The 22,581-nt window shown below is 36.4% G+C and overlaps 1 protein-coding gene across 1 annotated transcript in view; it reads right to left on the bottom strand.

The window, feature by feature from the left end:
• LOC115211875 (lysosomal alpha-mannosidase) overlaps positions 1-22,189 on the bottom strand; it is a 61,133-nt gene extending 38,944 nt beyond the window's left edge. The window contains exons 1-8 of the mRNA XM_029780613.2: positions 21,842-22,189; positions 16,059-16,161; positions 12,027-12,200; positions 8,777-8,970; positions 6,980-7,085; positions 5,228-5,325; positions 3,596-3,667; positions 1,704-1,820 (exon numbers count right to left, since the gene is read on the bottom strand). Of these exons, the coding sequence (XP_029636473.1) occupies positions 1,704-1,820; positions 3,596-3,667; positions 5,228-5,325; positions 6,980-7,085; positions 8,777-8,970; positions 12,027-12,200; positions 16,059-16,161; positions 21,842-21,934 (957 nt within the window). The 5' untranslated portion in view covers positions 21,935-22,189. The remainder of the gene's footprint in view (positions 1-1,703; positions 1,821-3,595; positions 3,668-5,227; positions 5,326-6,979; positions 7,086-8,776; positions 8,971-12,026; positions 12,201-16,058; positions 16,162-21,841) is intronic.
• Positions 22,190-22,581: the final 392 nt, after the last annotated feature.

Genomic DNA, 22,581 nt, shown 5'->3' with positions numbered 1-22,581 from the left:
AGCTTGGATACATCAGATGAGAGTGCAAGCTCAACTGCTAAAAAAAAATTCGTTTGAAAATCAAATGTTTTCTCCAAAAAAAGTTGCCAGAGAAGGGGTTAATTTTGAAAAATCTATCAAAAACAAAGTTGATATGCCAGCATATCTAAAAAGCATGAGATTTGAACCTTTTTTTTAATAATCTTGAGCTTGACAAATCCACTAAGACAAAATTAAGACTTAAAACACTCTTTTATATTGGTTTACATTAAGAGAGTAGAGTCAACAATAGCCTGTAGTAACATTTTTTTTTCTTTTAATCCCTTTCATTTCATTGTCACTGAAGACAGGTTTGCTCACATCATTTCTGACAGACATCTTGATTCATCCTAAACCACTAAAGCATCATCTGAAACATGGCCAAATTCCTCATGCTCTTAATATTAAAGATCAACTGCAGATACTTTAACTCTGAAACGCTGATGATGATTCACTGCAAAGCTCAATTATGGCTCACAATGGAATAGTGTTCTTACATCTGGGATAATGCTACTGCTGCTACATACATAAACATCCTAGACTATATCCAAAAGAAAACCATTAAACTGATTGGCAAAGACTACTTCTCATTCACCAACTCACTGCAACCAACTAACCCACAAACGTGACAAATATGTTGTCCCTTCACTGTACTTATTCAAACTCAACTAATTCATCATCATCATCGTTTAACGTCCGCTTTCCATGCTAGCATGGGTTGGACGTGTGACTGAGGGCTGGCAAACCAGATGGCTGCACCAGGCTCCAATCTGACCTGCCAGAGTTTCTACAGTTGGATGCCCTTCCTAACGCCAACCACTCCGAGAGTGTAGTGGGTGCCTTTACGTGTCACTGGCATGGGGCCAGTCAGGCGGCACTGGCAACGACCTCGCTCGAATCTTTTACACATGCCACCGGCGCGGATGCCAGTAAGGCGATGCTAGTAACGATCACGCTCAAATGGTGTTTCTTACGTGCCACCGACACGGAGGCCAGATAGCCGCTCTGGTAACAATCACGCTTGGATAATTGTTTACTATAATTGTTTACTATGCACATAGACCTACTTGTCTCTTCTGTTATCACCCATAATGCATCTTAACCCACACCTCGCCCAGCACTGTATTAATCCTTCCTCCCTAGAATATTACCCCTCGGAAACTCCCTTTCCAAAATTTTTTTTTCTTGCAGACATCATTTTATAGATATCCAAAGTAAGCATCAATTGCATCAGTCACATCAATCACATAAGTCTTGGTAAGAAGACCTGCGAAGGTCATCAGTATTGTGTTCTCTTCCTGATCAAACCATAAAATGAAAGAAAAATCTCTAACTGTCCACTTCTTTCTTGTATGGATATACCTGTAGCTTTCTGCTTAGTTCACTTCCATAACAGCTTGCCTATAAGTAACACCCAGCAATTCTCTACACTGTCTTTTTTGTTTTTCCAACCAAGTTAGTATTTGCTGGCAGAACATAAAAATAAATTATTTTGTACATAGTAGAATCTCTTGTCTAGATTTGAAGAAATTGATGCAGAAATGTTTTTGATAAATATGTAGGAAAGAATTTTCAAAAATATTTCAAAAATATAACTCTTTGTTCCATCAAAGAACCTGCAATAGCTATAAACACATTGAAAAAGAAGTATGAATTAAAAAGATATATATAAAAGTACAACTTACTTTGGCATTGATGTGCTTAATAAGTTTGTCTAGATTCTTGTACCAAGTGTTGGCATTACTGTACTGAAAGTCCGAACCCATTGTTAGCATAATGTGTTTGGTTCTCAGAGTTAAAGACTAAAAAAAATAAGAGTAGAAAAAATTATATATATAAATGAAATTTGAGAGTTAGAAACAAATAAGATATCGAGATAATAAACAGAACGGCAGAAATATTTCACAACAGTTGGGAAAATAACAAAGTTAAATAATGGAAAAAAAAAGTACAAAATTTCTAACTAAGCAAATATAATTAAAAAATGATAAACTTACTAAAGACAAAACTTAAAAAGAAAACTTCTCAAATGTTCAAAAATTAAGTGTTGCTGTTTTACTATTTAAGAAAAACATTAAAATGGCAATACCAGAGTGAAATAAATAACATATTCTTTTATTCTTTTACTTGTTTCAGCCATGTGACTGTGGCCATGCTGGAGCACCACATTTAGTCAAGCAAATCGATCCCAGGACTTATTCTTTGTTAGCCTAGTACTTATTCTATCAGTCTCTTTTGCCAAACCACTAAGTTACGGGGACGTAAACACACCAGCATTGGTTGTCAAGCGATGTTGGGGGGACAAACACAGACACACAAACATATACACACACATACATATATATACATATATATGGCGGGCTTCTTTCAGTTTCCGTCTACCAAATCCACTCACAAGGCTTTAGTCAGCCTGAAGCTATAGTAGAAGACACTTGCCCAAGGTGCCATGCAGTGGGACTGAACCCAGAACCATAAGTGGTTTGTAAGCAAGCTACTTACCACACGGCCACGCCAAGCCTTATCCACATACAATTTACACACCACAAGCTAAATTTGCACAGCCTTCATGAATGGAGATCTCAAAACATCATTGAATGAAGATATATCAATCTAAGCTCATTCAACATCACAAAAAACAATCACTGCTCCTCTCAAACAAGCAATTTTGTACTTGACCTGAAGGTTTGAGCTATAAGGTGCAAATAGGAGCACTGTTCCTACTCTTTATTTCTTTACTACCCACAAGGGGCTAAACATAGAAGGGACAAACAAGAACAGACACATGGATTAAGTCGATTACATCAACCCCAGTGCGTAACTGGTACTTATTTAATCAACCCCAAAAGAATGAAAGACAAAGTCGACCTCGGCAGAATTTGAACTCAGAATGCAGCAGCGGATGAAATACCTATTTCTTTACTACCCACAAGGGGCTAAACACAGAGAGGACAGACAAACCGATTAAGTCGATTACATTGACCCCAGTGCGTAACTGGTACTTAATTTATCAACCCCGAAAGGATGAAAGGTAAAGTCAACCTCAGCGGAATTTGAACTCAGAACATAACGGCAGACAAAATACCACAAAGCATTTCGCCCGCTGTGCTAACGCTTCTGCCAGCTTGCTGCCCTTTTGGAAAGTTGCAGCTGCTATAAACCACATCCAAAAGATGTCAATTCTAGACTACACCCAAAAGAAGGTTGTGTGACTGATTAGCATTAACTCACTCATCAACACAGTCTCTGGTCCTTTACTGTATTGTCTCGTCTTTCTGCCTATTTAATCACCATCCTCCGAACTAGTTAGTTGTATATCACCATTTCTGCCCAGGCACACTCAACACATTCACTTACCCACCCCAATTGTGTCACAATATCCAGGCTCCCCACTAACCACTGTACCCAATCCTGAATTCAAATCCTGAAATTTCCTTCTTGCCTGCATCTTTCCTCTCCATTACAGATGTTCAAGTTAAACATAAACCACATCATTTTCACTAATCTCAGAGGACATGTGAAGGTTATGGCTGCAGCCCTTACCTCCCCTCTAATCCATAAAAGAAATACCATATCTTACCTTCATCATAACCCAGGTAGAGAACAAAATCAGCTTTTCATTCAGGTTGTTCTCTTTGAGTCGTGGGTCATCCTTAAATGAAAGATCAAAAGACAATATAATACATAAAAATACATTAACTGCAGAAAAATGTATTTCCAGATATTTTGTAGATCATAAATATAACATCTGTTCTCCCCATCTAAATATAATTCAAAATAACATAACTGTTATAAGTCATAAGTTTTCCAGTCAACAAGAGAATTTTTGAAAAAAAAAGTGTCAAACATATTTATAAGCAATTATAAATCACACACAATGATCAACTCTAGAATTAACTTAATACTATCATCATAAGAACACACTGTTGTTAGTATTTTGTCATTGATGTCCAGCACGAGACTGTGTTATATGGCTATCATGAGTATTGCTCTATAAATGAAAGAAAGGCATTATTGAGAGATAATGCATACCCTGCATGCATACAAAGATAGAATAAAATTTAATTCAATAAATATATTCTCAGACTTAATCATCATGATCATTGTTTAACGTCCGCTTTCCATGCTGGCATGGGCTGGATGATTTGACTGAGGACTGACGAACCAGATGGCTGCACCAGACTCCAATCTGATTTGGCAGAGTTTCTACAGCTGGATGCCCTTCCTAACACCAACCACTCTGAGGGTGTAGTGGGTGCTTTTACGTGCCACCGGCACGAGGGCCAGTCAGGCGGTACTGACAACAGCCACGCTCAAATGGTGCTTCTTACGTGCCTTTTACATGCTACCTACCAATCGGAGCCAGTCCAATGGCATTGGCAACGACCTCGCTCGAGTATTTTTTCACGTGCCTGTAAGGCTACGCTGGTAACAATCACTTTCAAATGTTGCTTTTACATGCCAACCAACATGGAAGCCAGTCAGCTGCTCTGGCAACGATCACGCTCAAATGGTGCTCCTAGTGCTCCACTAACACGGATGCCAGTCATCGAATTTGATTTTGATTTCACCAACCCTCACCTTACTAACAGCATCCCTGTACATGGCTTGCACAGCTCTCACTAACCATTCATCTATTCCTAGTTTCCTCATTGACCACCAGATAAGGGAACGGGGGACCCTGTCAAAGGCTCTCTCCATGTCAACAAAAGCCAGGTACAGAGGTTTATCTTTGGCTAGGTATTTCTCCTGCAGTTGTCTTACCAGAAATATAGCATCAGTGGTGCTTTAACCTGGTACGAACCCAAACTGCATCTCATCTAAACCGACTCTCTCCCTAATTAGTTGGGCTATGACCCTCTCTGTGACCTTCATTACCTGATCCAACAACTTGATACCTCTGTAATTATTTCAACAAAATTACATCAAGAGTTATTTCTCCTGCTAATCGTTTGTGCATATGTAACAGAGAAAAAACATTTTGATTCACCTGTCCACCACTTTTGAAGTTAATCAAACCAAAATTTAATGACTCTGAACCTCTCACCCAATGAATATTTCTGCCAAATTTGGTGAAAATCCATTCAGCTTTTTTCCAGTCATTTTGCAAACACAGACAAACAGACGAAGATGAGTGACTACAATACCCTGCTTTTACTTACATGCACAGGGTAATGAAAAATGAAAAAAAATTTATTTCAAAAAGATTTACCATAATGGGATCATCCTGACACAGTTCATCAAAACAAAATCCAGGGGGTGGATTATAGCCATTTAGTAGTATTCCAGTGAATAAATCTGCTTCCTCACCTACAATTACATTTCCAAATCAAAAATTGGAAAGAGTAATTCAATTTATAATTTTTTTAATTTTTTACATATAAAATACATTTTTATTTAGCAACACATTTTTACAAGAAGAAAAGAAAGAAAAAATCTATAATTAAAAGTATTTAAAAAATCAAATCAAGAGAAACGAACCCCAGAACTACCTCACCAAGGAAACAAAGGAAAATAAAAAAAAATGGGGAGGGTAAGCAACAGATGAGAAGTGGGGAGTAACAGGTTGTACACTCCAGACCAAATGGTATGTTCAGTTGCACTTCACAGACATGATTCTAAAAATGTTGTCGCAGAGAATGGCTAGCAACACTCACTGCAATAGTCACCCCTCCTTACAAGGCTCGTTTCTCAAATAGGCCACAGTTATCCCAGTTTTGCAGAGGAAATTGGCAGTGCAGGGTCCAAGAACACCTAAGGTAGTAGTCCCCAACTTTTTCACCATCAAGGACCCCTTTTGTTTAAATGAGTTTTCCCACGGATTCCAGGATATTGAAAGAACTGTCAGCTTAAGATGTTCACAGAACCCCAATAATACCTTTGCAAACCACCAGGGGTCTGCGGACCACAGGTTGGGAACCACTGATCTAAGGTCTTGATTGCAACCAGCGCAAACTGATAGTGGCCGGTCAGAATCCTATATTCGCTTATCTTCCACTCCTCTGTGTTACAGGTGGTGATACTCAGGTTTTCATCCAATGCCGCAATGTTAGAGCCAGAGAACATATGTTTTTCCAAAATATACCTAAGCCAGGTACAGGTACAACACTCATTTGTACCTATAAAGGTACAACACTAATTTTCCAGAGACTGATGGTCTAGAACCGCTTATAATCTACATAAATATACAGGTATCTGTATTTCATTTAATTATTTAACTAAATTTAATATTTGTTTAATTTAGAGTGTGTTGACCAAGGTAATGGTCCCATAATCTAGAAAAGCTTTGGAACTAAAGGCTCCAAAAAAATCAATGTTGTACCTGCATTAAAGTTTCTAGAAAATCTTGAATTATAAAAGGCAAAAAAAAGAAAAAGAAAAGTGCTTTCTAAATGTGGAATTGCATAATGTATTCAAAACTCCAATTTTAAATCTTTTATCTTTTATTTGTTTCATTCATTAAACTGAAGCCATGCTGGGACAGTACCTTGAAGGATTTAACCAAACAAATCAACCCCAGTACTTATTTTATGCAATCAATTTCTTTTGTTGAACCACTAAGTTACAGGGATATAAATAAACCAACACCAGTTGACAAATGGTGCTGGGAGACAAAGACACATATATGTACATTTATACATGTATATATATATATAACAGGCGTCCATGTAGTTTTCATCCACCAAATTCATTCAAAGGCATTGGTCAGCCTGAGGTAATAGCAGAAGACACTTGCTAAAGGTTCTGCACAGTGGGACTGAACCCAAAACCATGAGGTTGCAAAGCGAGCTTCTTATCCACATGACCATGCCTGGGCCTAAATATTAAAATGTTTCTAAAGTAAAAAATTAAAACTTTGTCTATAGAACACTTAAAAATAGATTTTAATTTGAAAATCAATTAAGTTTTTATTTCAAATGTTAACAAAAGTTTCAAAATAACAAGGAAAGATATAAGAGCGTACCAATGTTTTGGTTTGCTTTCCAAACCATTTCCATATCTTTATTAAGCACACGTTTTACTATATCTTGGTAGTCAGCCCGTCCAAAAAATAATCCATCAAAGCCCATCTACAAAACAAAATAAATAATTAATATTGCAGACAAACAATAAATACAAAGAGAGGTGGGAAATGAGAAACTGGCAATCTGCATTCTGCCACCAGTACTTTGTAGTGCCAGTGACAAAGCCACTTAACTATCAAGTAGTCCTGGACCATTTAACTATAAATAAGTACTAAATATATTCAAGATAAGATCTCACCACTCTAAACAGCATTATTGTTATAGTAATTGTTGCTTATCTCCAAGTGAACCCTGGTTGAGTAGACTTATGACGAAAGACTATCCATCAATAAACACCTTGCTGTTCTAGAATATCTACAACTACATTAACCAATGTGTCTTTTCCTTATTTAAGATAGCCAGGGGTGATTTAAGGGGAGATTTAGTTGCTACTTCTAGCAATTTAAATAGCCAAGTAGATGCACCTGACTAGTGTTTCTACAAAGTTTGTAATGCTATTCCAACCCTTTCTGTGGAAATAACTTAGAGAAAACTGCTCTCTGCTAAACTTCCTTGACCAAAGTACATAATATAAAGATGGAGTTTTCAGTGATGTCTTTAATGGACTCATCATCATCATCATCGTTTAACGTCCGTTTTCCATTCTAGCATGGGTTGGACGGTTTGACCGGGGTCTGGGAAGCCAGGAGGCTGCGCCAGGCTCCAGTCTGATCTGGCAGTGTTTCTATAGCTGGATGCCCTTCCTAACGCTAACCACTCCGTGAGTGTAGAGGGTGCTTTTTACGTGCCACCAGTACAGGAGCCAGAGGAGGCTGGCAAACGGCCACGATCGATCAGTACCTTTTACATGTCACCAACACCCACTTGGTAAAGAATTATATGTAGCAAATAATGAAAATATTTGTTTTCAAGGAAGATTACTGATAGAACAAATACATACTGAATATAGAAAATTTACTCAGCAGCACAATAGCTGAATTTAAACAATCATTTAATGAGTTATATAAAATATTCTCCCTGGAATTAAAAGAATATAATGTCTGAAAAGCCAACATGATCACAACAGAACATAAAATTCCATTGCTTTCTTTCTAAAAGGTATCCTTGTCTGATGTTTTCCCATCAATAGAATATATTACGAAATTGTTTACTTTTTTAGTTGCACTATCTATGCGGCATTAGGTTTTCACCAATTTCCAGATATGTAAGATTCTTACCACTTTAATCATGCTTAGTTGTCACTAATTTTTGACTAATTTCTTGCTTCACATTTAAACTTCTAAAATTAACATTTAGCTGCTCACATACATTTGGAGCACTTAAAATACTGATTTCCTACAAAATTAAATATAATAAAGCAAAAAAAGAACTTCCATTTTATCACTTGACCTACAAGGAGAAGCAACCAAATCTCCTTAAAATCACCCGGGGTGGGTTGAGCTGGCTTCATTTGGCATTGAGGATGAATGAAGCCAGCTCAACCCACCCCAGCTGAATACTGTCTCAAGACAAGACAAGAAGACAACCAAATCTCCTTAAAAATCATACCTTCAATCTTAAAAAAAAAACTTATTGGATAATGTAGTTTGAACTACACAGTACCTGAAAAAGGATGGGATGGTCACAACTTGATTGCTTTTGATCACAAGTCCACTCAGTCAGGACTGGACTGGGGCTAAACAACAACAACCACATATATAATTAGTTATAACAAATGAAACCAGTTAACTCCTTACTCCAGCAAATAAAGATGCCATTTCTTTTGAGTGACCAAATGGGTCAATCTGCCAGGCTACTCTTGGCCGGCCACATTCACCAAAGGTCTTTGATAGAAATTCAAAACCAAGAGTATGTTGGTCAATGATTGCACTATAGTGTGTTGCGGCTTCATCATTCATGGTCCAGCCTCCAAGTATGAATTCCAAGCGTCCTATATAAATTGAAAATAAATTCAAATCAGTCTTGTTAAAAGAAAATTTTATATCTTTAAAGCACTATATGTTAACTACATACGATCAACCTGATTTTATACCAAAACATTTTAGTATAAAGCAAATACATTTAACCCTTTTGTTACCAACCAGGCTGAAACCGGCTCTGGCTCTGAGTACAAATGTCTTGTTTTCATATGTTCTGAATTAAAATCTTCCACCAACCCTCATTTACAATTTATGTTCCTAACACTAGCTTAATGATAACTAAGTTATTTTACTAAATTCTTTGTTATATTTAAAGTAATTGAAAGAAACACAGAGCATCTCAAAATAAATACAGTCACGAAAGGGTTAAAGTAAAGAAGTAATGTTCTGTAATTTATTTGAATACTGAGGGACCAGTGAAGACTGTCTTCATGTTAGGAATAATTTTCTGTGTCTTTTTCAGATTCTGGATACTAAGCTGGTACTGCTATCTCATGTAACACTTGTTAATTAAGGATTAGTTAAATGCTCAGTGTAAGAGATCAGTGCACTAAATTAGGGATTGTGAGTGGAAAAGCTTCATCTGTGAACTAGTGATTGTAGTTTGTTAGTCAGTGAAGCTTTGCCAATTAGCTAGATGGTGTTCATTTGGGTACATTCACTGCATATCTATGTGCAAACGCATGAGTAATAACATTTAATAAATGTTGCTTACTGCAAGTAATGGAACATTCTTTTATGACTTCATTGCTTTCAGGCTTAGCTTAAGGTATTTTCATGCCCAACATCACAAAATGCATCTGAATAAACATTGCCGGACAGCAAATAGAGACTCAAAGCTACATTGTCCTAGATATGTGAATGAAGATTCTAACTGAATTTTTTTGAGAGCCAACAACTGATCAGCACGTTTGATGTATATATAGTTTTTGCAATGTCAGAGCTGTATAATTGCTATAGGAGATCATCAAATATTGTGAGGGCTAGCATTTGTAACATGTCTGAAAGCTTTATCAGTGAATTGTTCATGATGGGGGGGATTGTAGTATTGTGTTTTGTTTTTTTTTTATCTGTGTAACAATTGACATTTAAGTACCGTTGAAACAAGTAAGTATTGTCGTATTGTTATCAGAGGTCTTTAATTAGAGAATTAATACATATCTAGCAAATGGGGTCTGGGTTGCATGTGGAGGATACTAATATGAGAAAAGATTAAAGGACAGAGAAGTATGGAATATTGTTATAGCTGTTTTTGTTGTTTTTCCTCCAATCAGTTCTGTGTAGTGCAGATAGATCCATGTTCAAAGAACATTCCAAAGAACACACCAGCTTTTCTTGTGGAATAGTTGTACCTGGACAATATGTCTTTTTAAAGGATGGTAGGATGTGGACTGAAGGAAATTTGGTTGCTATTTCTTGCAAGTCATGCAACCACGTAGAGGTTTCATCATTGGCTTGTGAAGTGTGGAATAATTTGTGTGAGAAACTTAATGTAGCGAGGTAAGAGAGAGTGTGACAGCAAACGGATGAAGTTCAATGGTAAGCAACTTATCAAAAAGATTCTCCTGCCAACGTTAAAGGCATTGGCTGATGTCAACTGCAACATCACTGGAAAATCTGATTCTTTGGAAACCATAATGATAGTTACTAAGAACAAAAAGGGATCAAATTGATAAAGATTTTGTGTTTGTTTTTTATGTCTTCTTCACCCAGGATAGGCTAGAAAGGAAGGCATAGGTCAGTAGTTGGTAAGATAAGAAAAATTCTTCAGTTTGAGATGAGGCACAGTCATCTTTCTCCATAGTTTGAGCAAAAGATTGAAATGTTTGGAGATGACAGAAAACAGCTCAGAGTACAAATCTTGAGAGTAATGTAAAAGACACTACTAGGACATTTAGAAGATACTGTAATTAATGATCATAATTATTATCATCATCATTTAATGTTCGTTTTCTATGCTGGCATGGGTTGGACAGATTGACAGGAACTGGTAAGACCAGGGCTGCACCAGGTTCTATAGCCAGTTTTGGTTCGGTTTCTATGGCTGGATGCCCTTCTTAATGTCAACCTCTTTACAGTGTGTACTGGATGCTTTTTTTATGTAGCACCATCACCAATGCTTTTTACAGTTTGAGCATTTGAAGACTGACACTAGAAGAACATACGAGCAGGAATATGTTTAGATTACCTCTTTAATTATAGTTATAAGTGATAGAAGAGAAGAACATTTAAATAATGATACTATTAAATAAGTAAAGTTTATGAAAAGAAACCAATGTACTGGTATCAGAGGGATAGGAAACACTTCTATTTTCTGTTGCAATAATGTAGACCAGATAACAAATTATAAAAACTAATTCAGCAGGACATAAGAAAGCCATATTTTATTGTTTTATCTGAATTAACTCAATGAAAAGATACTTCACCTTTTGAAGATTACTTAAAATAGCAACTATCAAATTCACTACAAACAGTTGGCCTCACAATCTATGATGATCTATCATGGAATCTTACTTAGATAATATTGCCAAAATAATATCCAAAAATATTCAAGGCCCAAGTAGCTGATCATGTACAAAAATCAAATAAAATCCACATAGGAGCAGTGTTCACATATCTGAGACAGTGCTCCAGTTACATACAGAAATATCCTAGATAGTATCCAAGAACCATGCCATCCAAATGTTGAGAAAAAAACTCATTGAACAAACTCTACAACCATAAACTCATAGATGTGGTGTTTCTCCTCTCTGCTCCTTCTATAATTATTGCAATGGTTCCTGCTTCTCTGATCTCATAGCTGTACACTGCTTCCTCTCAAGCTTATCTGACACAATTGTCTCTCCTCCTTTTGTTACTTTCACTGTACCTTCCTCCCAGATCCCACACTAAACAGTTTCTCCAAATCCTTCTCCCAACATCAGCAATTTTTGACTAACCTAATCATCTAATCTACATCAAAATGTTTTGAAAAAAGAATTTAAAAAATACTTGAATAATGAGATATTTATACAACATTAGCACAAAAACACATATTTTGGGACATTTATCAACTTATAATAATTACCTTCTTTAACAAGTTTCTGTACAATGTGACGTGTATGATCATGCTGTTGGTGCCACCAGCGCCAAAAGAAGGCCATTTCTACATATATAAAGCGCCTGGAAGGATCTTTCAAAAGCTCTTGAATTACTGAATCCAAGATATATTGTACTCCTGCATTTTGAATTTTGGTTTTGGCTGTAACAAATAGAAGTCATAATATTTATATTAAATTAGGGTAGTGGGTAAGCAGAATTATAATAGTGCTGCACAAAATGTTTTGCAAGTGTTTACTTACCAGTCGTGACATTCTGAGTTCAAATATGACTATAGTTTTATTTTGTCTTTCATCCCACCAGAGTTGACAAAATAAACTACCAGTCAAACACTGAGTACAATATAATTGAATACCCTTCCCCCAAATTTCAGATCTTGTGTCAATGTTAGAAACAATTTAGGATGGTAAATTGGCAAAATTATTATAGCATTGGACAAATGCCTGATGGTATTTCTTCTGGTTACTCTTTTACTTGTTTCAGTCATTTGACTGCGGCCATGCTAGAGCACCACCTTTTAGTCAAGCAAATCGACCCCAGGACTTATTCTTTGTAAGCCTAGTACTTATTCTATCGGTATCTTTATTTTAGCACTTGGGTTGACATTGCTTTGGGGGGAGGGGGTATCTTTATCAACCAGAAGGTTGATAAACCAGGTATGTAATGAAGTTGACTTCATTACGTACACCCCACTTTAGAAATTCATTTCAATGTGAGAATCATTATATCTACATTAGAAGGCAGCTAGCTGACAGAAACATTAGCATACCGGGCAAAATACTTAGTGATATTTCGTCTGTCTTTATGTTCTGAGTTCAAATTCTGCTGAGGTCGACTTTGCCTTTCGTCTTTTTGGGGGTCAATAAATTAAGTACCAGTTGCATACTGGGGTCGATCTAATCAACTGTCCCCCCTCCCCCAAAATTTCAGGCCTTGTGTCTAGAGTAGGAAAGATTATATCTACATTAGCATAATTATCATATTTATTTCAAACTTCTTACCACAGCTGTGTGGTAAGATGTTTGCTTCCTAACCACATGGTTTTAGGTTCAGTCTCACTGTGTGGCATCTTGGGCAAGCATTTTCTACTATAACCTCAAGCCAACCAAAGCCTTGTGAGTAGATTTGGTAAACAGAAGCTGAAAGAAGCCAGTCGTGTGTGTGTGTGTGTGTGTGTGTCCCACCGCCATAGCTTGACAACCAGTGTTCATTTATTTACATCCTTGCAACTTTGCAGTTTGGCAGAAAAAGACAGATAGAATAAGTACTGGGCTTAAAAAAATAAAAACAAGTACTAAGGTACTTATTTTTATTCATTCAACTAAAGAAACTCTTCAAGGTAGTGCCACCAGCATGGCCGCAGTTTAATTACTGAAACAAACGATAAAAGATTCTTTCTCTAATTAACCACTGACATCAGCATGTAGTATTGCAATGGGTGAAGCTTATCTCTAGTATCAGCAAATAGTACTATAAATAGTAGACTTTATCAAGGCAGCAAGCTGGCAGAAACGTTAGCATGCTGGGCGAAATGCTTAGAGGTATTTCGTTTGTCTTTACATTCTGAGTTCAAATTCTGCCGAAGTCAACTTTGTCTTTCATCCTTTCAGGGGTGATAAATTAAGTACCAGTTGTGTACTGGGGTCGATCTAATCGACTGGCCCCCTCCCCAAAAATTTTGGACCTTGTGCCTAGAGTAGAAAAAATTATAGCAGACTTTATCAGACATCACCAGGTGGTACTGCACAGTATAAATCTTATCTCTGATAACAGCAGATGGTACTGCAATGTAGAAGAGTTTATCACTGACATCCAATGGTGACATTACAATGAAGTAGATTTGATACTGATTAATTGATGTTTCAGTACTGCAGTGAAAACAAACATCAGTTACCAGTGCCCCTAGTGTTGATAGAAGTGAGTTACATTTCTTTAAGGTACTAATTTTAAGCTAGAGAAAGTTAAATGCCTAAGAAAGCTTAAGCTAGAGAAAGTTAAAAGCCTAAGTCATAGCCAAGGCTTCTTCATCATCATCATTGTTTAACATCCGTTTTCCATGCTAGCTTGGGTTGGACAGTTCGACCGCGGTCTGGGAAGCCAGAAGGCTGCATCAGGCTCCAGTCTGATCTGGCAGTGTTTCTACAGCTGGATGCCCTTCCTAACACCAACCACTCCGTGAGTGTAGTGGGTGCTTTTTACGTGCCACCAGCACAGATGCCAGGGGAGGCTGGCAACGGTCACGATCGGTTCATGCTTTTTATGTGTCACCGGCACGGAAGCCAGTCAAGGTGGCACTGGCATCGGCCACGTACAGATGGTGCTTTTTACGTGCCACCGGCGCAGGTGCCAGGGTAGGCTGGCAATGACAACAACGAACAGTTGGTGCTTTTTACGTGCCACTGGCACGGAAGCCATAGAACAAATAAATCATTTCACAAATAAACTGATAGACTGTTGACTAGGTCCTCTGCATAATCGTAACAGAACTATTCTTGGGACTACAAGATAACTATTACAACCTTATCAGATCCAACCATAAATACCTTTCTAGGTGGCCAGTTTTCAATATAAAATTACATATGTCAGCTCTGTCAAAAGTTAGTATAACTACCTTTAAGTCTGTGCTATGAATTTTAAATCATCATAAACCAACCAAATGCACTACCTTTCCAAAAGGTTAATGAACTCAAATAAACTAGAACTCATGTTTTAGTTTATGTACCTTTAAGTATCTGCCAGAATACAAACAATTTAAGCATAACCAACAATAACAATGGAAACACACTTGCTTTTTTGTTGATCACAATTGTATATCAAATTTATTATTAACCTTTAGCACTCTGCAGGTGCATAATATCACCATATGAGTTTTCTCCCCTGTAGTAACAGGGCAATGGCAGGGGAAACAATTCTAGAGAAAATGCAGTGTACTAAAGGTTAAGCATGGAATCATAATGTAGTGAAGCAAAAAGAATTTTTAACCAATTAAAATTAAATATATAATGAAAAGAAAATTATGGTAATTTTTGTCAAAATGAGCAAGAAGGAAAATTCGAAAATTTAAAGTGATTATGCAGCCCTGGAAAATTCCTCAATGTTGTTACTTCAAATTACCTAGTTAGTATATAATTTTTACACAAATAATTATAAACTCTAAAAGTGGTAGTTACAAACACTGAAAGTGGTAGTTACATGTTAGACTAATGGTTCCCAAAGTGGGCTGTACTCCTACCCCCTCATGGAGGTGTTGAAGAAAAATGGGGTGATAACAGGGTGGCCAAAAGGGAGGTGATGGATGAAAAAAGTAAACAAAATAATTGGTTAATTAGGTTAAGTTTTATCAGTGAACTACATTTGTTTTGAATTTGTTGCAGAAAGTGGTCTATGTTTGTGGTAGTGAGGGTGGAGTGCTAGGAATGTGGCCTCAGTGCTAAGTGGGTTGCAGCCTGAAAAAGTTTGGGAACCACTGTGTTAGACTATGCTTCATTGAAGAGGTTTAAAAAGACCAAAAAATGTGTTGTCACTGTAACTACCAAAGATCTCTCTCCTCACTGTATGTCTCTGTTTAATTTTTTATCAATTTAAATTTCAGAATTCTCTCCCTTGACAAGAACTCATTAATTCTAATGATTTTCCTTCTCAATACAAGTTTAATTTAACCCTTTAGTGTTCAGATTATTCTGTTAAATGTATTACTTTTTCACTCAAATTGTTTTGAATTAATCATGCATTATCTTATAGCTTTGAGGTTTCAATGATGTGATTGGTTATTTTTAGAATGTCAATGTAGGTTAGGTGTGAGAGGCTAGATATGGCCAGTTCAAATATAAAACATGTTGAATATTTTGGGCCGGATGTGGCCGGTTTAAACACTAAAGGGTTAAATAAATCCAAAATTATTTTTGGCTCACTACTTAAGTAGATCGTTATCTTGCATTTAACTACAAATTGTTCATGTAGAAAACATCCCTGAGAAATTTCCCACAAATTTATTACTTACCTCCATAAAAATATTGGTCAACTGTTTTTAGCCAACCAACATCATCATGAGTGTGAGGCACTAAATGAACATTGATCATGCCATCTTTCACAGGATTACAACTCTGGGAAAAAAAAATTTTTTAATAAAAATATAATAAAGAGAGGAAACTACAAGTCGACTAAAATAAAGTTTAAACTGTTTATATCAATTAAATACAATGTACAAAACAAGGTTGCATTAATTTTTAATTAGAAGATATTCAGTTTTACTGTGTTGAATTTTATGTTCAATAAGTAAAACTAATACAAATTGTTTTGTTTTTCCTTTTTATATTATTTTAAAAATAAGATTTGACTACACCTCCATTTAGAGCACAGTTTAAGCTATCTTTTTGTGGAAGAAGGTTTATGTTCCTATAACCTGTGTTAATTTTGTAACGCTTTAAAATGGAAGATAAGAAAGTTCATTTTCGGCACTTGATGCTTTGGGAACCAGACAAAAATTGCTGCAGCTCGGCTGGGATGTGTTACCCCATCCTCCATATTCACCAGATATTGCTCCTTCGAATTTCCACTTATTCAGGTCTCTGCAGAATAGTCTTAATGGTTAAAATTTCAATTCCTTGATGAATTCTTTGCCATGAAACCACCTCAATTCTGGGAAGAGGGTATTTTCAAGTTAAAGGAAAGATGGAGATGCATTGTGCAACAAAATGGTTCATATTTGGTTGATTAAAGATGTAATGGCAAGTATTTATTGACCTTTTTCTTTCCTTTAAAAATCGGCACAAACTTTCCAGACAACCCAATATTTTCCACCATATTAGTGGTTCTTTCATTAAAACAACAATACCAAATCATTATTTTGGGATTTTATATTTTTTTTATTTATGTTGAACTGCATTTGATTTGTTTATCATAGAGAGTATTTTTGGTGCAAATGAGAATGACCTTTTTAGGTGATCATTATTTTGCTATTGTCCTTTATTTGTGTATTGATGTTGTTCATATTTACATTTTTACACTATTCTAAATACTCTGATACAATCACACATACCTATCTTTAACATGAGGAATAATTCAACAAAAGTACAAAAATTATCAACACAAAAATAACTATGCTGTCCAGCAGTCAGCTTGTTTGTTATAAGAGATATTTTTGGCATAACTTAGAATTATCTTTTGTGTTGTTGTTGTTGTTGTCAAAACATGTTTGTGTCATTCATTCATGTAACAAGTGCAAAGAACAGACCATATCTTCCAATGTTTAAAGCTCGTAATTACTTTGAAAGTATTTCCACCATCTGTGCAATTATATATTGTGTGTGAAAAGATTTTCTAAGATAAATTTAACCGAGAAACCACAAATGTATGCTTTCGCTGAAGGTAATATTAAAATCATTGCTAAAAGCTTTTCAACTACAATCAAGACCACTTATCTTTTTTTTTATTATTTGTTATGACCACTCTTCTACTTTTGTTGTCATAGCAGCCAAAAAGTAATTCTTAACTGCATCCAAAAGTATCCCCTATGACAAATAAACTAGCTGTAGGACAGTGTAAATAAACAAAAATTCTTTGCAGAACCAAACTGATACAAGCTAAAGTTTAACAAAAGGAAGTGGCATATTAAAATTAAAAACTGATTATTATCCAAGGAGTCCTTTCTCTTTTTATAAAAATGGTAGTGTGTGATTAACAAAAGGTTTTACAGCAGGTCAAATGACTACATAGTAGCTCCATCATTGGATTAACCTCTTATATAGATGTTGTTTAGCTTTGATTGAACAAACCCATGATTAAAGGCATTCATGCCATGACCATCTCACTTTAGTCAAAGGTATATCTAAACCAAATTATCGTGGGTATGATGTGCATCCTTTTTGTAAGATGGTAGGGTGTGGTTTGAGGATGTTTGGTGGCTTTTTCTAGCAGGTCAAACCACTGCAGAGAAGCTCTTCCATTGGTTCAATCAGTATACATGTAGGTTCTGGTGGTAGTGGACTCAGTCAGAGCATGGCACTAGTTGCTGTTCTATACAGATTGAACAGACCCACTGTGACAATTCAGTCATTTTGTATATTTGGGATTACACTGTCCACTGTATGCTTTTATTTACGACCGTAGGGTATGATTTTATGGAAAGATTTGGCTGCTATTTCTAAGTGACCAAATAACCACATAAACTCTACCTGCATGGTAACCTTATAAATTTGCATTTCTATGTACCCTGTACAAATTCATCATCATCATCTTTTAATGTCCACTTTCCATGCTAGGATGGGTTGGACGATTTTGACGGAAGGCTGGCGAACCAGATGGCTGGACCAGGCTCCAATCTTGATCTGGCAGAGTTTCTACAGCTGGATGCCCTTCCTGATGCCAACCACTCTGAGAGTGTAGTGGGTGCTTTTACATGTCACCAGCAAGGTACGCAGTCAGGCGGTACTGACAACGACCTCGCTCGAATCTTTTTACACATGACACCGGCACAGGTGCCAGTAAGGCAATGCTGGTAACGATCACGCTCGAATGGTGCCTTTTACATGCCACTGGTACGGAATTGAGGGTTGTAATAATTTTCTACTGTCTTCCTTCAGCTTGAACATCAAAGGTTCACGAATAAGTAGATTTTAAATACACACATACTGATATGAAGTAAACACAAGACAAAAATTTCATTTGACTTCATATCTGAAAGCTTGATGTTACATGCACTGTTCCAGATGACCAATGCAATCTCTAAATTCGAGACCAGGAGAACATCAACTGACGAAAAGGACCAGAGACTACAGACCTGCAATAGAGCCTTAAAGTGACAAGAAACAAGGAGAGGGAATAATTTGAAATAAAGATAAAAATTTCATGTCAGACTGGCCAGATGGTTCTTGTTTAATGCATATGAAATTCAGGCTGTATGTTGTCCCATAATAAAACCAACTCCAAAGAATGTTCGATAAACATTTATTTATATATGTGCCGTGCCATCTTCGCCTGGCCTCCGTGCCGGTGGCATGTAAAAAACACCATCCGAGCATGGCCGTTCGCCAGCCTCGTCTGGCACCTGTGTCGGTGGCACATAAAAAACACCATTCGAGCGTGGCCGTTCGCCAGCCTCGTCTGGCACCTGTATCGGTGGCACATAAAAAGCACCCACTACACTCATGGAGTGGTTGGCGTTAGGAAGGGCAGCCAGCTGTAGAAACACTGCCAGATCTGACTGGCCTGGTGCAGCCTTCGGGCTTCCCAGACCCCAGTTGAACCATCCAACCCATGCTAGCATGGAAAGCGGACGTTAAACGATGATGATGATGATGATACATCACAATATTTACATAATTATACAGATGCTTGCCAGGGCTGTATTGCAATCTGCCAGTAGTAAATGGACTGCATAGCTGAATTAATAATATATATTCAAAATGTGACCGCGTGTGTACCGTTGGCGATTTTTTTTCCTCCATCTTCCCTTCTTTGGATCTTTCCTTTTCCTATTTTTCTGACGAAGAGCTCTGCTCGAAACGTTAAACCCTCCTTCTTTCCTGAGCATCCAATAACACTATACTTGTTCCACGTCCTTGCATTGTTGTGTTTTCTCTTTGTGTTTTCATGTTTGGTCTGTCTGTGTGTGTGTGTGTGTGTGTGTGTGTGTATGTATGTATGCATGCATGCATGCATGTATGTATGTATGCATGCATGCATGCATGCATGTATGTATATGTGTTTGTCCCCCAACATCGCTTGACAATCGATGCTGGTGCGTTTACATCCCCGTAACGTAGCGGTTCAGCAAAAGAAAGCGATAGAATAAGTACTAGGCTTACAAAGAATAAGTCCTGGGGTCGATTTACTGGACCCTTTTTGAACAGTGTCGTTGTTGTTATTGTTGTAGCTATTTCATTGTTGATCATCCTTTAGATATTTTTGAAATATCTTGGATTATATTATCTTATGTATCCTACCCTTTAAGACATGGAATTTGTGAGAAGAGGCTTAGCTGCTATAGCTAGCAAGTCGAATGTGGAGGCTTCCTACCAAAGAGTTAGATAATTCTTTTTACAATTTAACCTTATAAAGATTTCTTAATTTAAAATGACAAATTCAAAATATCGAAGGTACTTCTAAATCCATCTCAATTTAAAGAAATTTTAATCATCTGAATTTTTTTTTTTTTTTATTAATGAAACAACTTATAAAACGCTTTAGCAACAAAAACAAAAAAAAAAAGAAGAAAATTCATCAAAACTGAATCTACATAAATTCAGCAAAATATATAAGTTTTAAACTATTTTCCTTAATATATCATTTCCGTTTATCTAATAAATATATTTTTTTAAAGGAAGGGGTAAGTGCTTTGATCTTTCGTATTTATCACTTCAAAATTATTCAAGACATTTTTTTATTTTCTTTGTATGCTATGCTTAGCTACACATAAGTCCTGCAGCCTTATATATATATATAACCAAAAGGTCAAACTAAAGCGTCTGACCCGGTCATAAAAACAAAAAAAAAAGTAGTCTAATAGGTGTAAAACAACTTCCTCTTCAAACTTAGGACGAATTAAATTGGACGCCGGTGAATTCTCCGAAATTCCTGATCCCACGCCCTCCTAAAACACTTTCCCCAGAAGTTAAGCCATAAACATATATATATATATATATATATATATTATATATATATATATATATATATAATATATATATATATATTACTATTATATTACTGTTATTACTATTATTGTTTTTTGTATTTATATTCGTGTGGCATCGTCCGTTTTTCTGTCCTTGTTTCGTATACATTCGATCCTTTTTTCCAAGGAATCTAATGCTCGTAGCTTAGTTTTTCCTTGGGGCTGGCCGGATCGGAGCGATCTCAAGATTAATCAGCCGAAATTGCGAGGATGATCCGGTTCTTGACTGAAGATTAGAGGCTTCGAATGACCCGTCCGTTTTTTTGTGTCGTCTCTTTGTGTGTTTTGCGTTCTTGTCCCATTTTGTATTTTTATATATATTTTTTATACACACATATATATATATATATTATATATATATATATATGTATGTGTGTGTGTGTGTGTGTATGTATGTATGTATGTATATATGTGTATGACTACATTGGCCAATGTTTTTGTTTTGTTTTTAAAGAGAGGAATCCTGTTGGCTTGTTTACATGTTTCATTTTCTTTCTTTTAACGGAAAATTAAATTTATTTTTTTATTTTACACAACTGTTACAGCGTATCTAATTAAATATATATTCTACATTAAAATACAAACCCAGAACCGAAGTAAACATAAACATGAGCAAAAAAAAATGGAAAACAAAGAAAAAATAGGAAACATCAATTCAACCGTGTTATCGTCGTCGTTATTGGAAAGCGGAAGTCTTTCCGAGTTATTTTATTGTTGATTATCCTTTAGATATTTTAGAAATATCTTGCATTATATTATTTAATGTATCCTAACTCTTAAGGCATGGAATTTGCGAGAAGAGACTGACTGCTATAGCTAAGAAAAATTACGTAAAGGCTTCCTAGCAACTGTATAGATCAATGTAAAGCAAAACTTGTTTAATTTTCAAATGAATGGTAAATCAGAACTAGCGTCACTTTTTTTTTTTTCGTTATTTCTTTATTTTCTTCCGCACAATAACAACTCAAAATTTCTTCAACTGCACTGACGAAAACAAACCCGGAATCTCAAAACCAGTTTGTGTAATTGGCTGGCTAGAATCTAATTTACTTCAATTACACGGCATCTTAATAAAGTAGACACAAAAATATTTCGAAGTTATTTATTCTTACCTCATAACCGCAAGACTGTGAATGAAAAGGGTAGGCTTGGTTCCCTACGACCAGTAGAAAGCTAAGAAAAATACAGAAAACTCTAGTCATCATTTTTATACACTGTCATCAAAATGATGTTTGAAGAGAAAAAAGCAGCTATAGCGAAAAGAAAGTCAAGCGAAATATATGTGCTGTCGTGTCGCGTTTTTAAATATCATAAGACTGTTGAGAGAGTCATTTATATGTTATATATACATATCTTTTCCTTTTGAATAATGCTGCTAGAACATGTGACATAAACTATCAACTGAGCTAGTATCAAAGTTCGTTAGTTGTTTTAGAGTTTGTTCCCTTGACAAACGCGCACACGAACCGATTAGTGATCAGCTGGTATCCTTGTTTGATAAAAGTCTGTCATTATAGCATTATAGCAGTGGCGGCGAGCTGGCAGAAGCACGCCGGGCGAAATGCGTAGCCGTATTTCGTCCGGCGAGCTGGCAGAAGCACGCCGGGCGAAATGCGTAGCCGTATTTCGTCTGCTGTTACGTTCTGAGTTCAAATTCCGCCGAGGTCGACTTTGCCTTTCATCTTTTAGGGGTCGATGTAATCGAATTAATACCTATGTCTGTCCTTGTTTGACTCCTCTATGTTAGGGTTAGCCCCTTGTGGGTAATAAAGAAATAGGTATTTCGTCTGCAGCTACGTTCTGAGTTCAAATTCTGCCGAGGTCGACTTCGCCTTTTATCCTTTTGGGGTCA

This window comes from Octopus sinensis, linkage group LG5 (assembly GCF_006345805.1).
Source record: "Octopus sinensis linkage group LG5, ASM634580v1, whole genome shotgun sequence".
Taxonomy (NCBI): domain Eukaryota; kingdom Metazoa; phylum Mollusca; class Cephalopoda; order Octopoda; family Octopodidae; genus Octopus; species Octopus sinensis.
The sequence above is the reverse complement of the archived record's forward strand: the minus strand, read 5'-3'. Positions and strand labels throughout refer to the sequence as shown.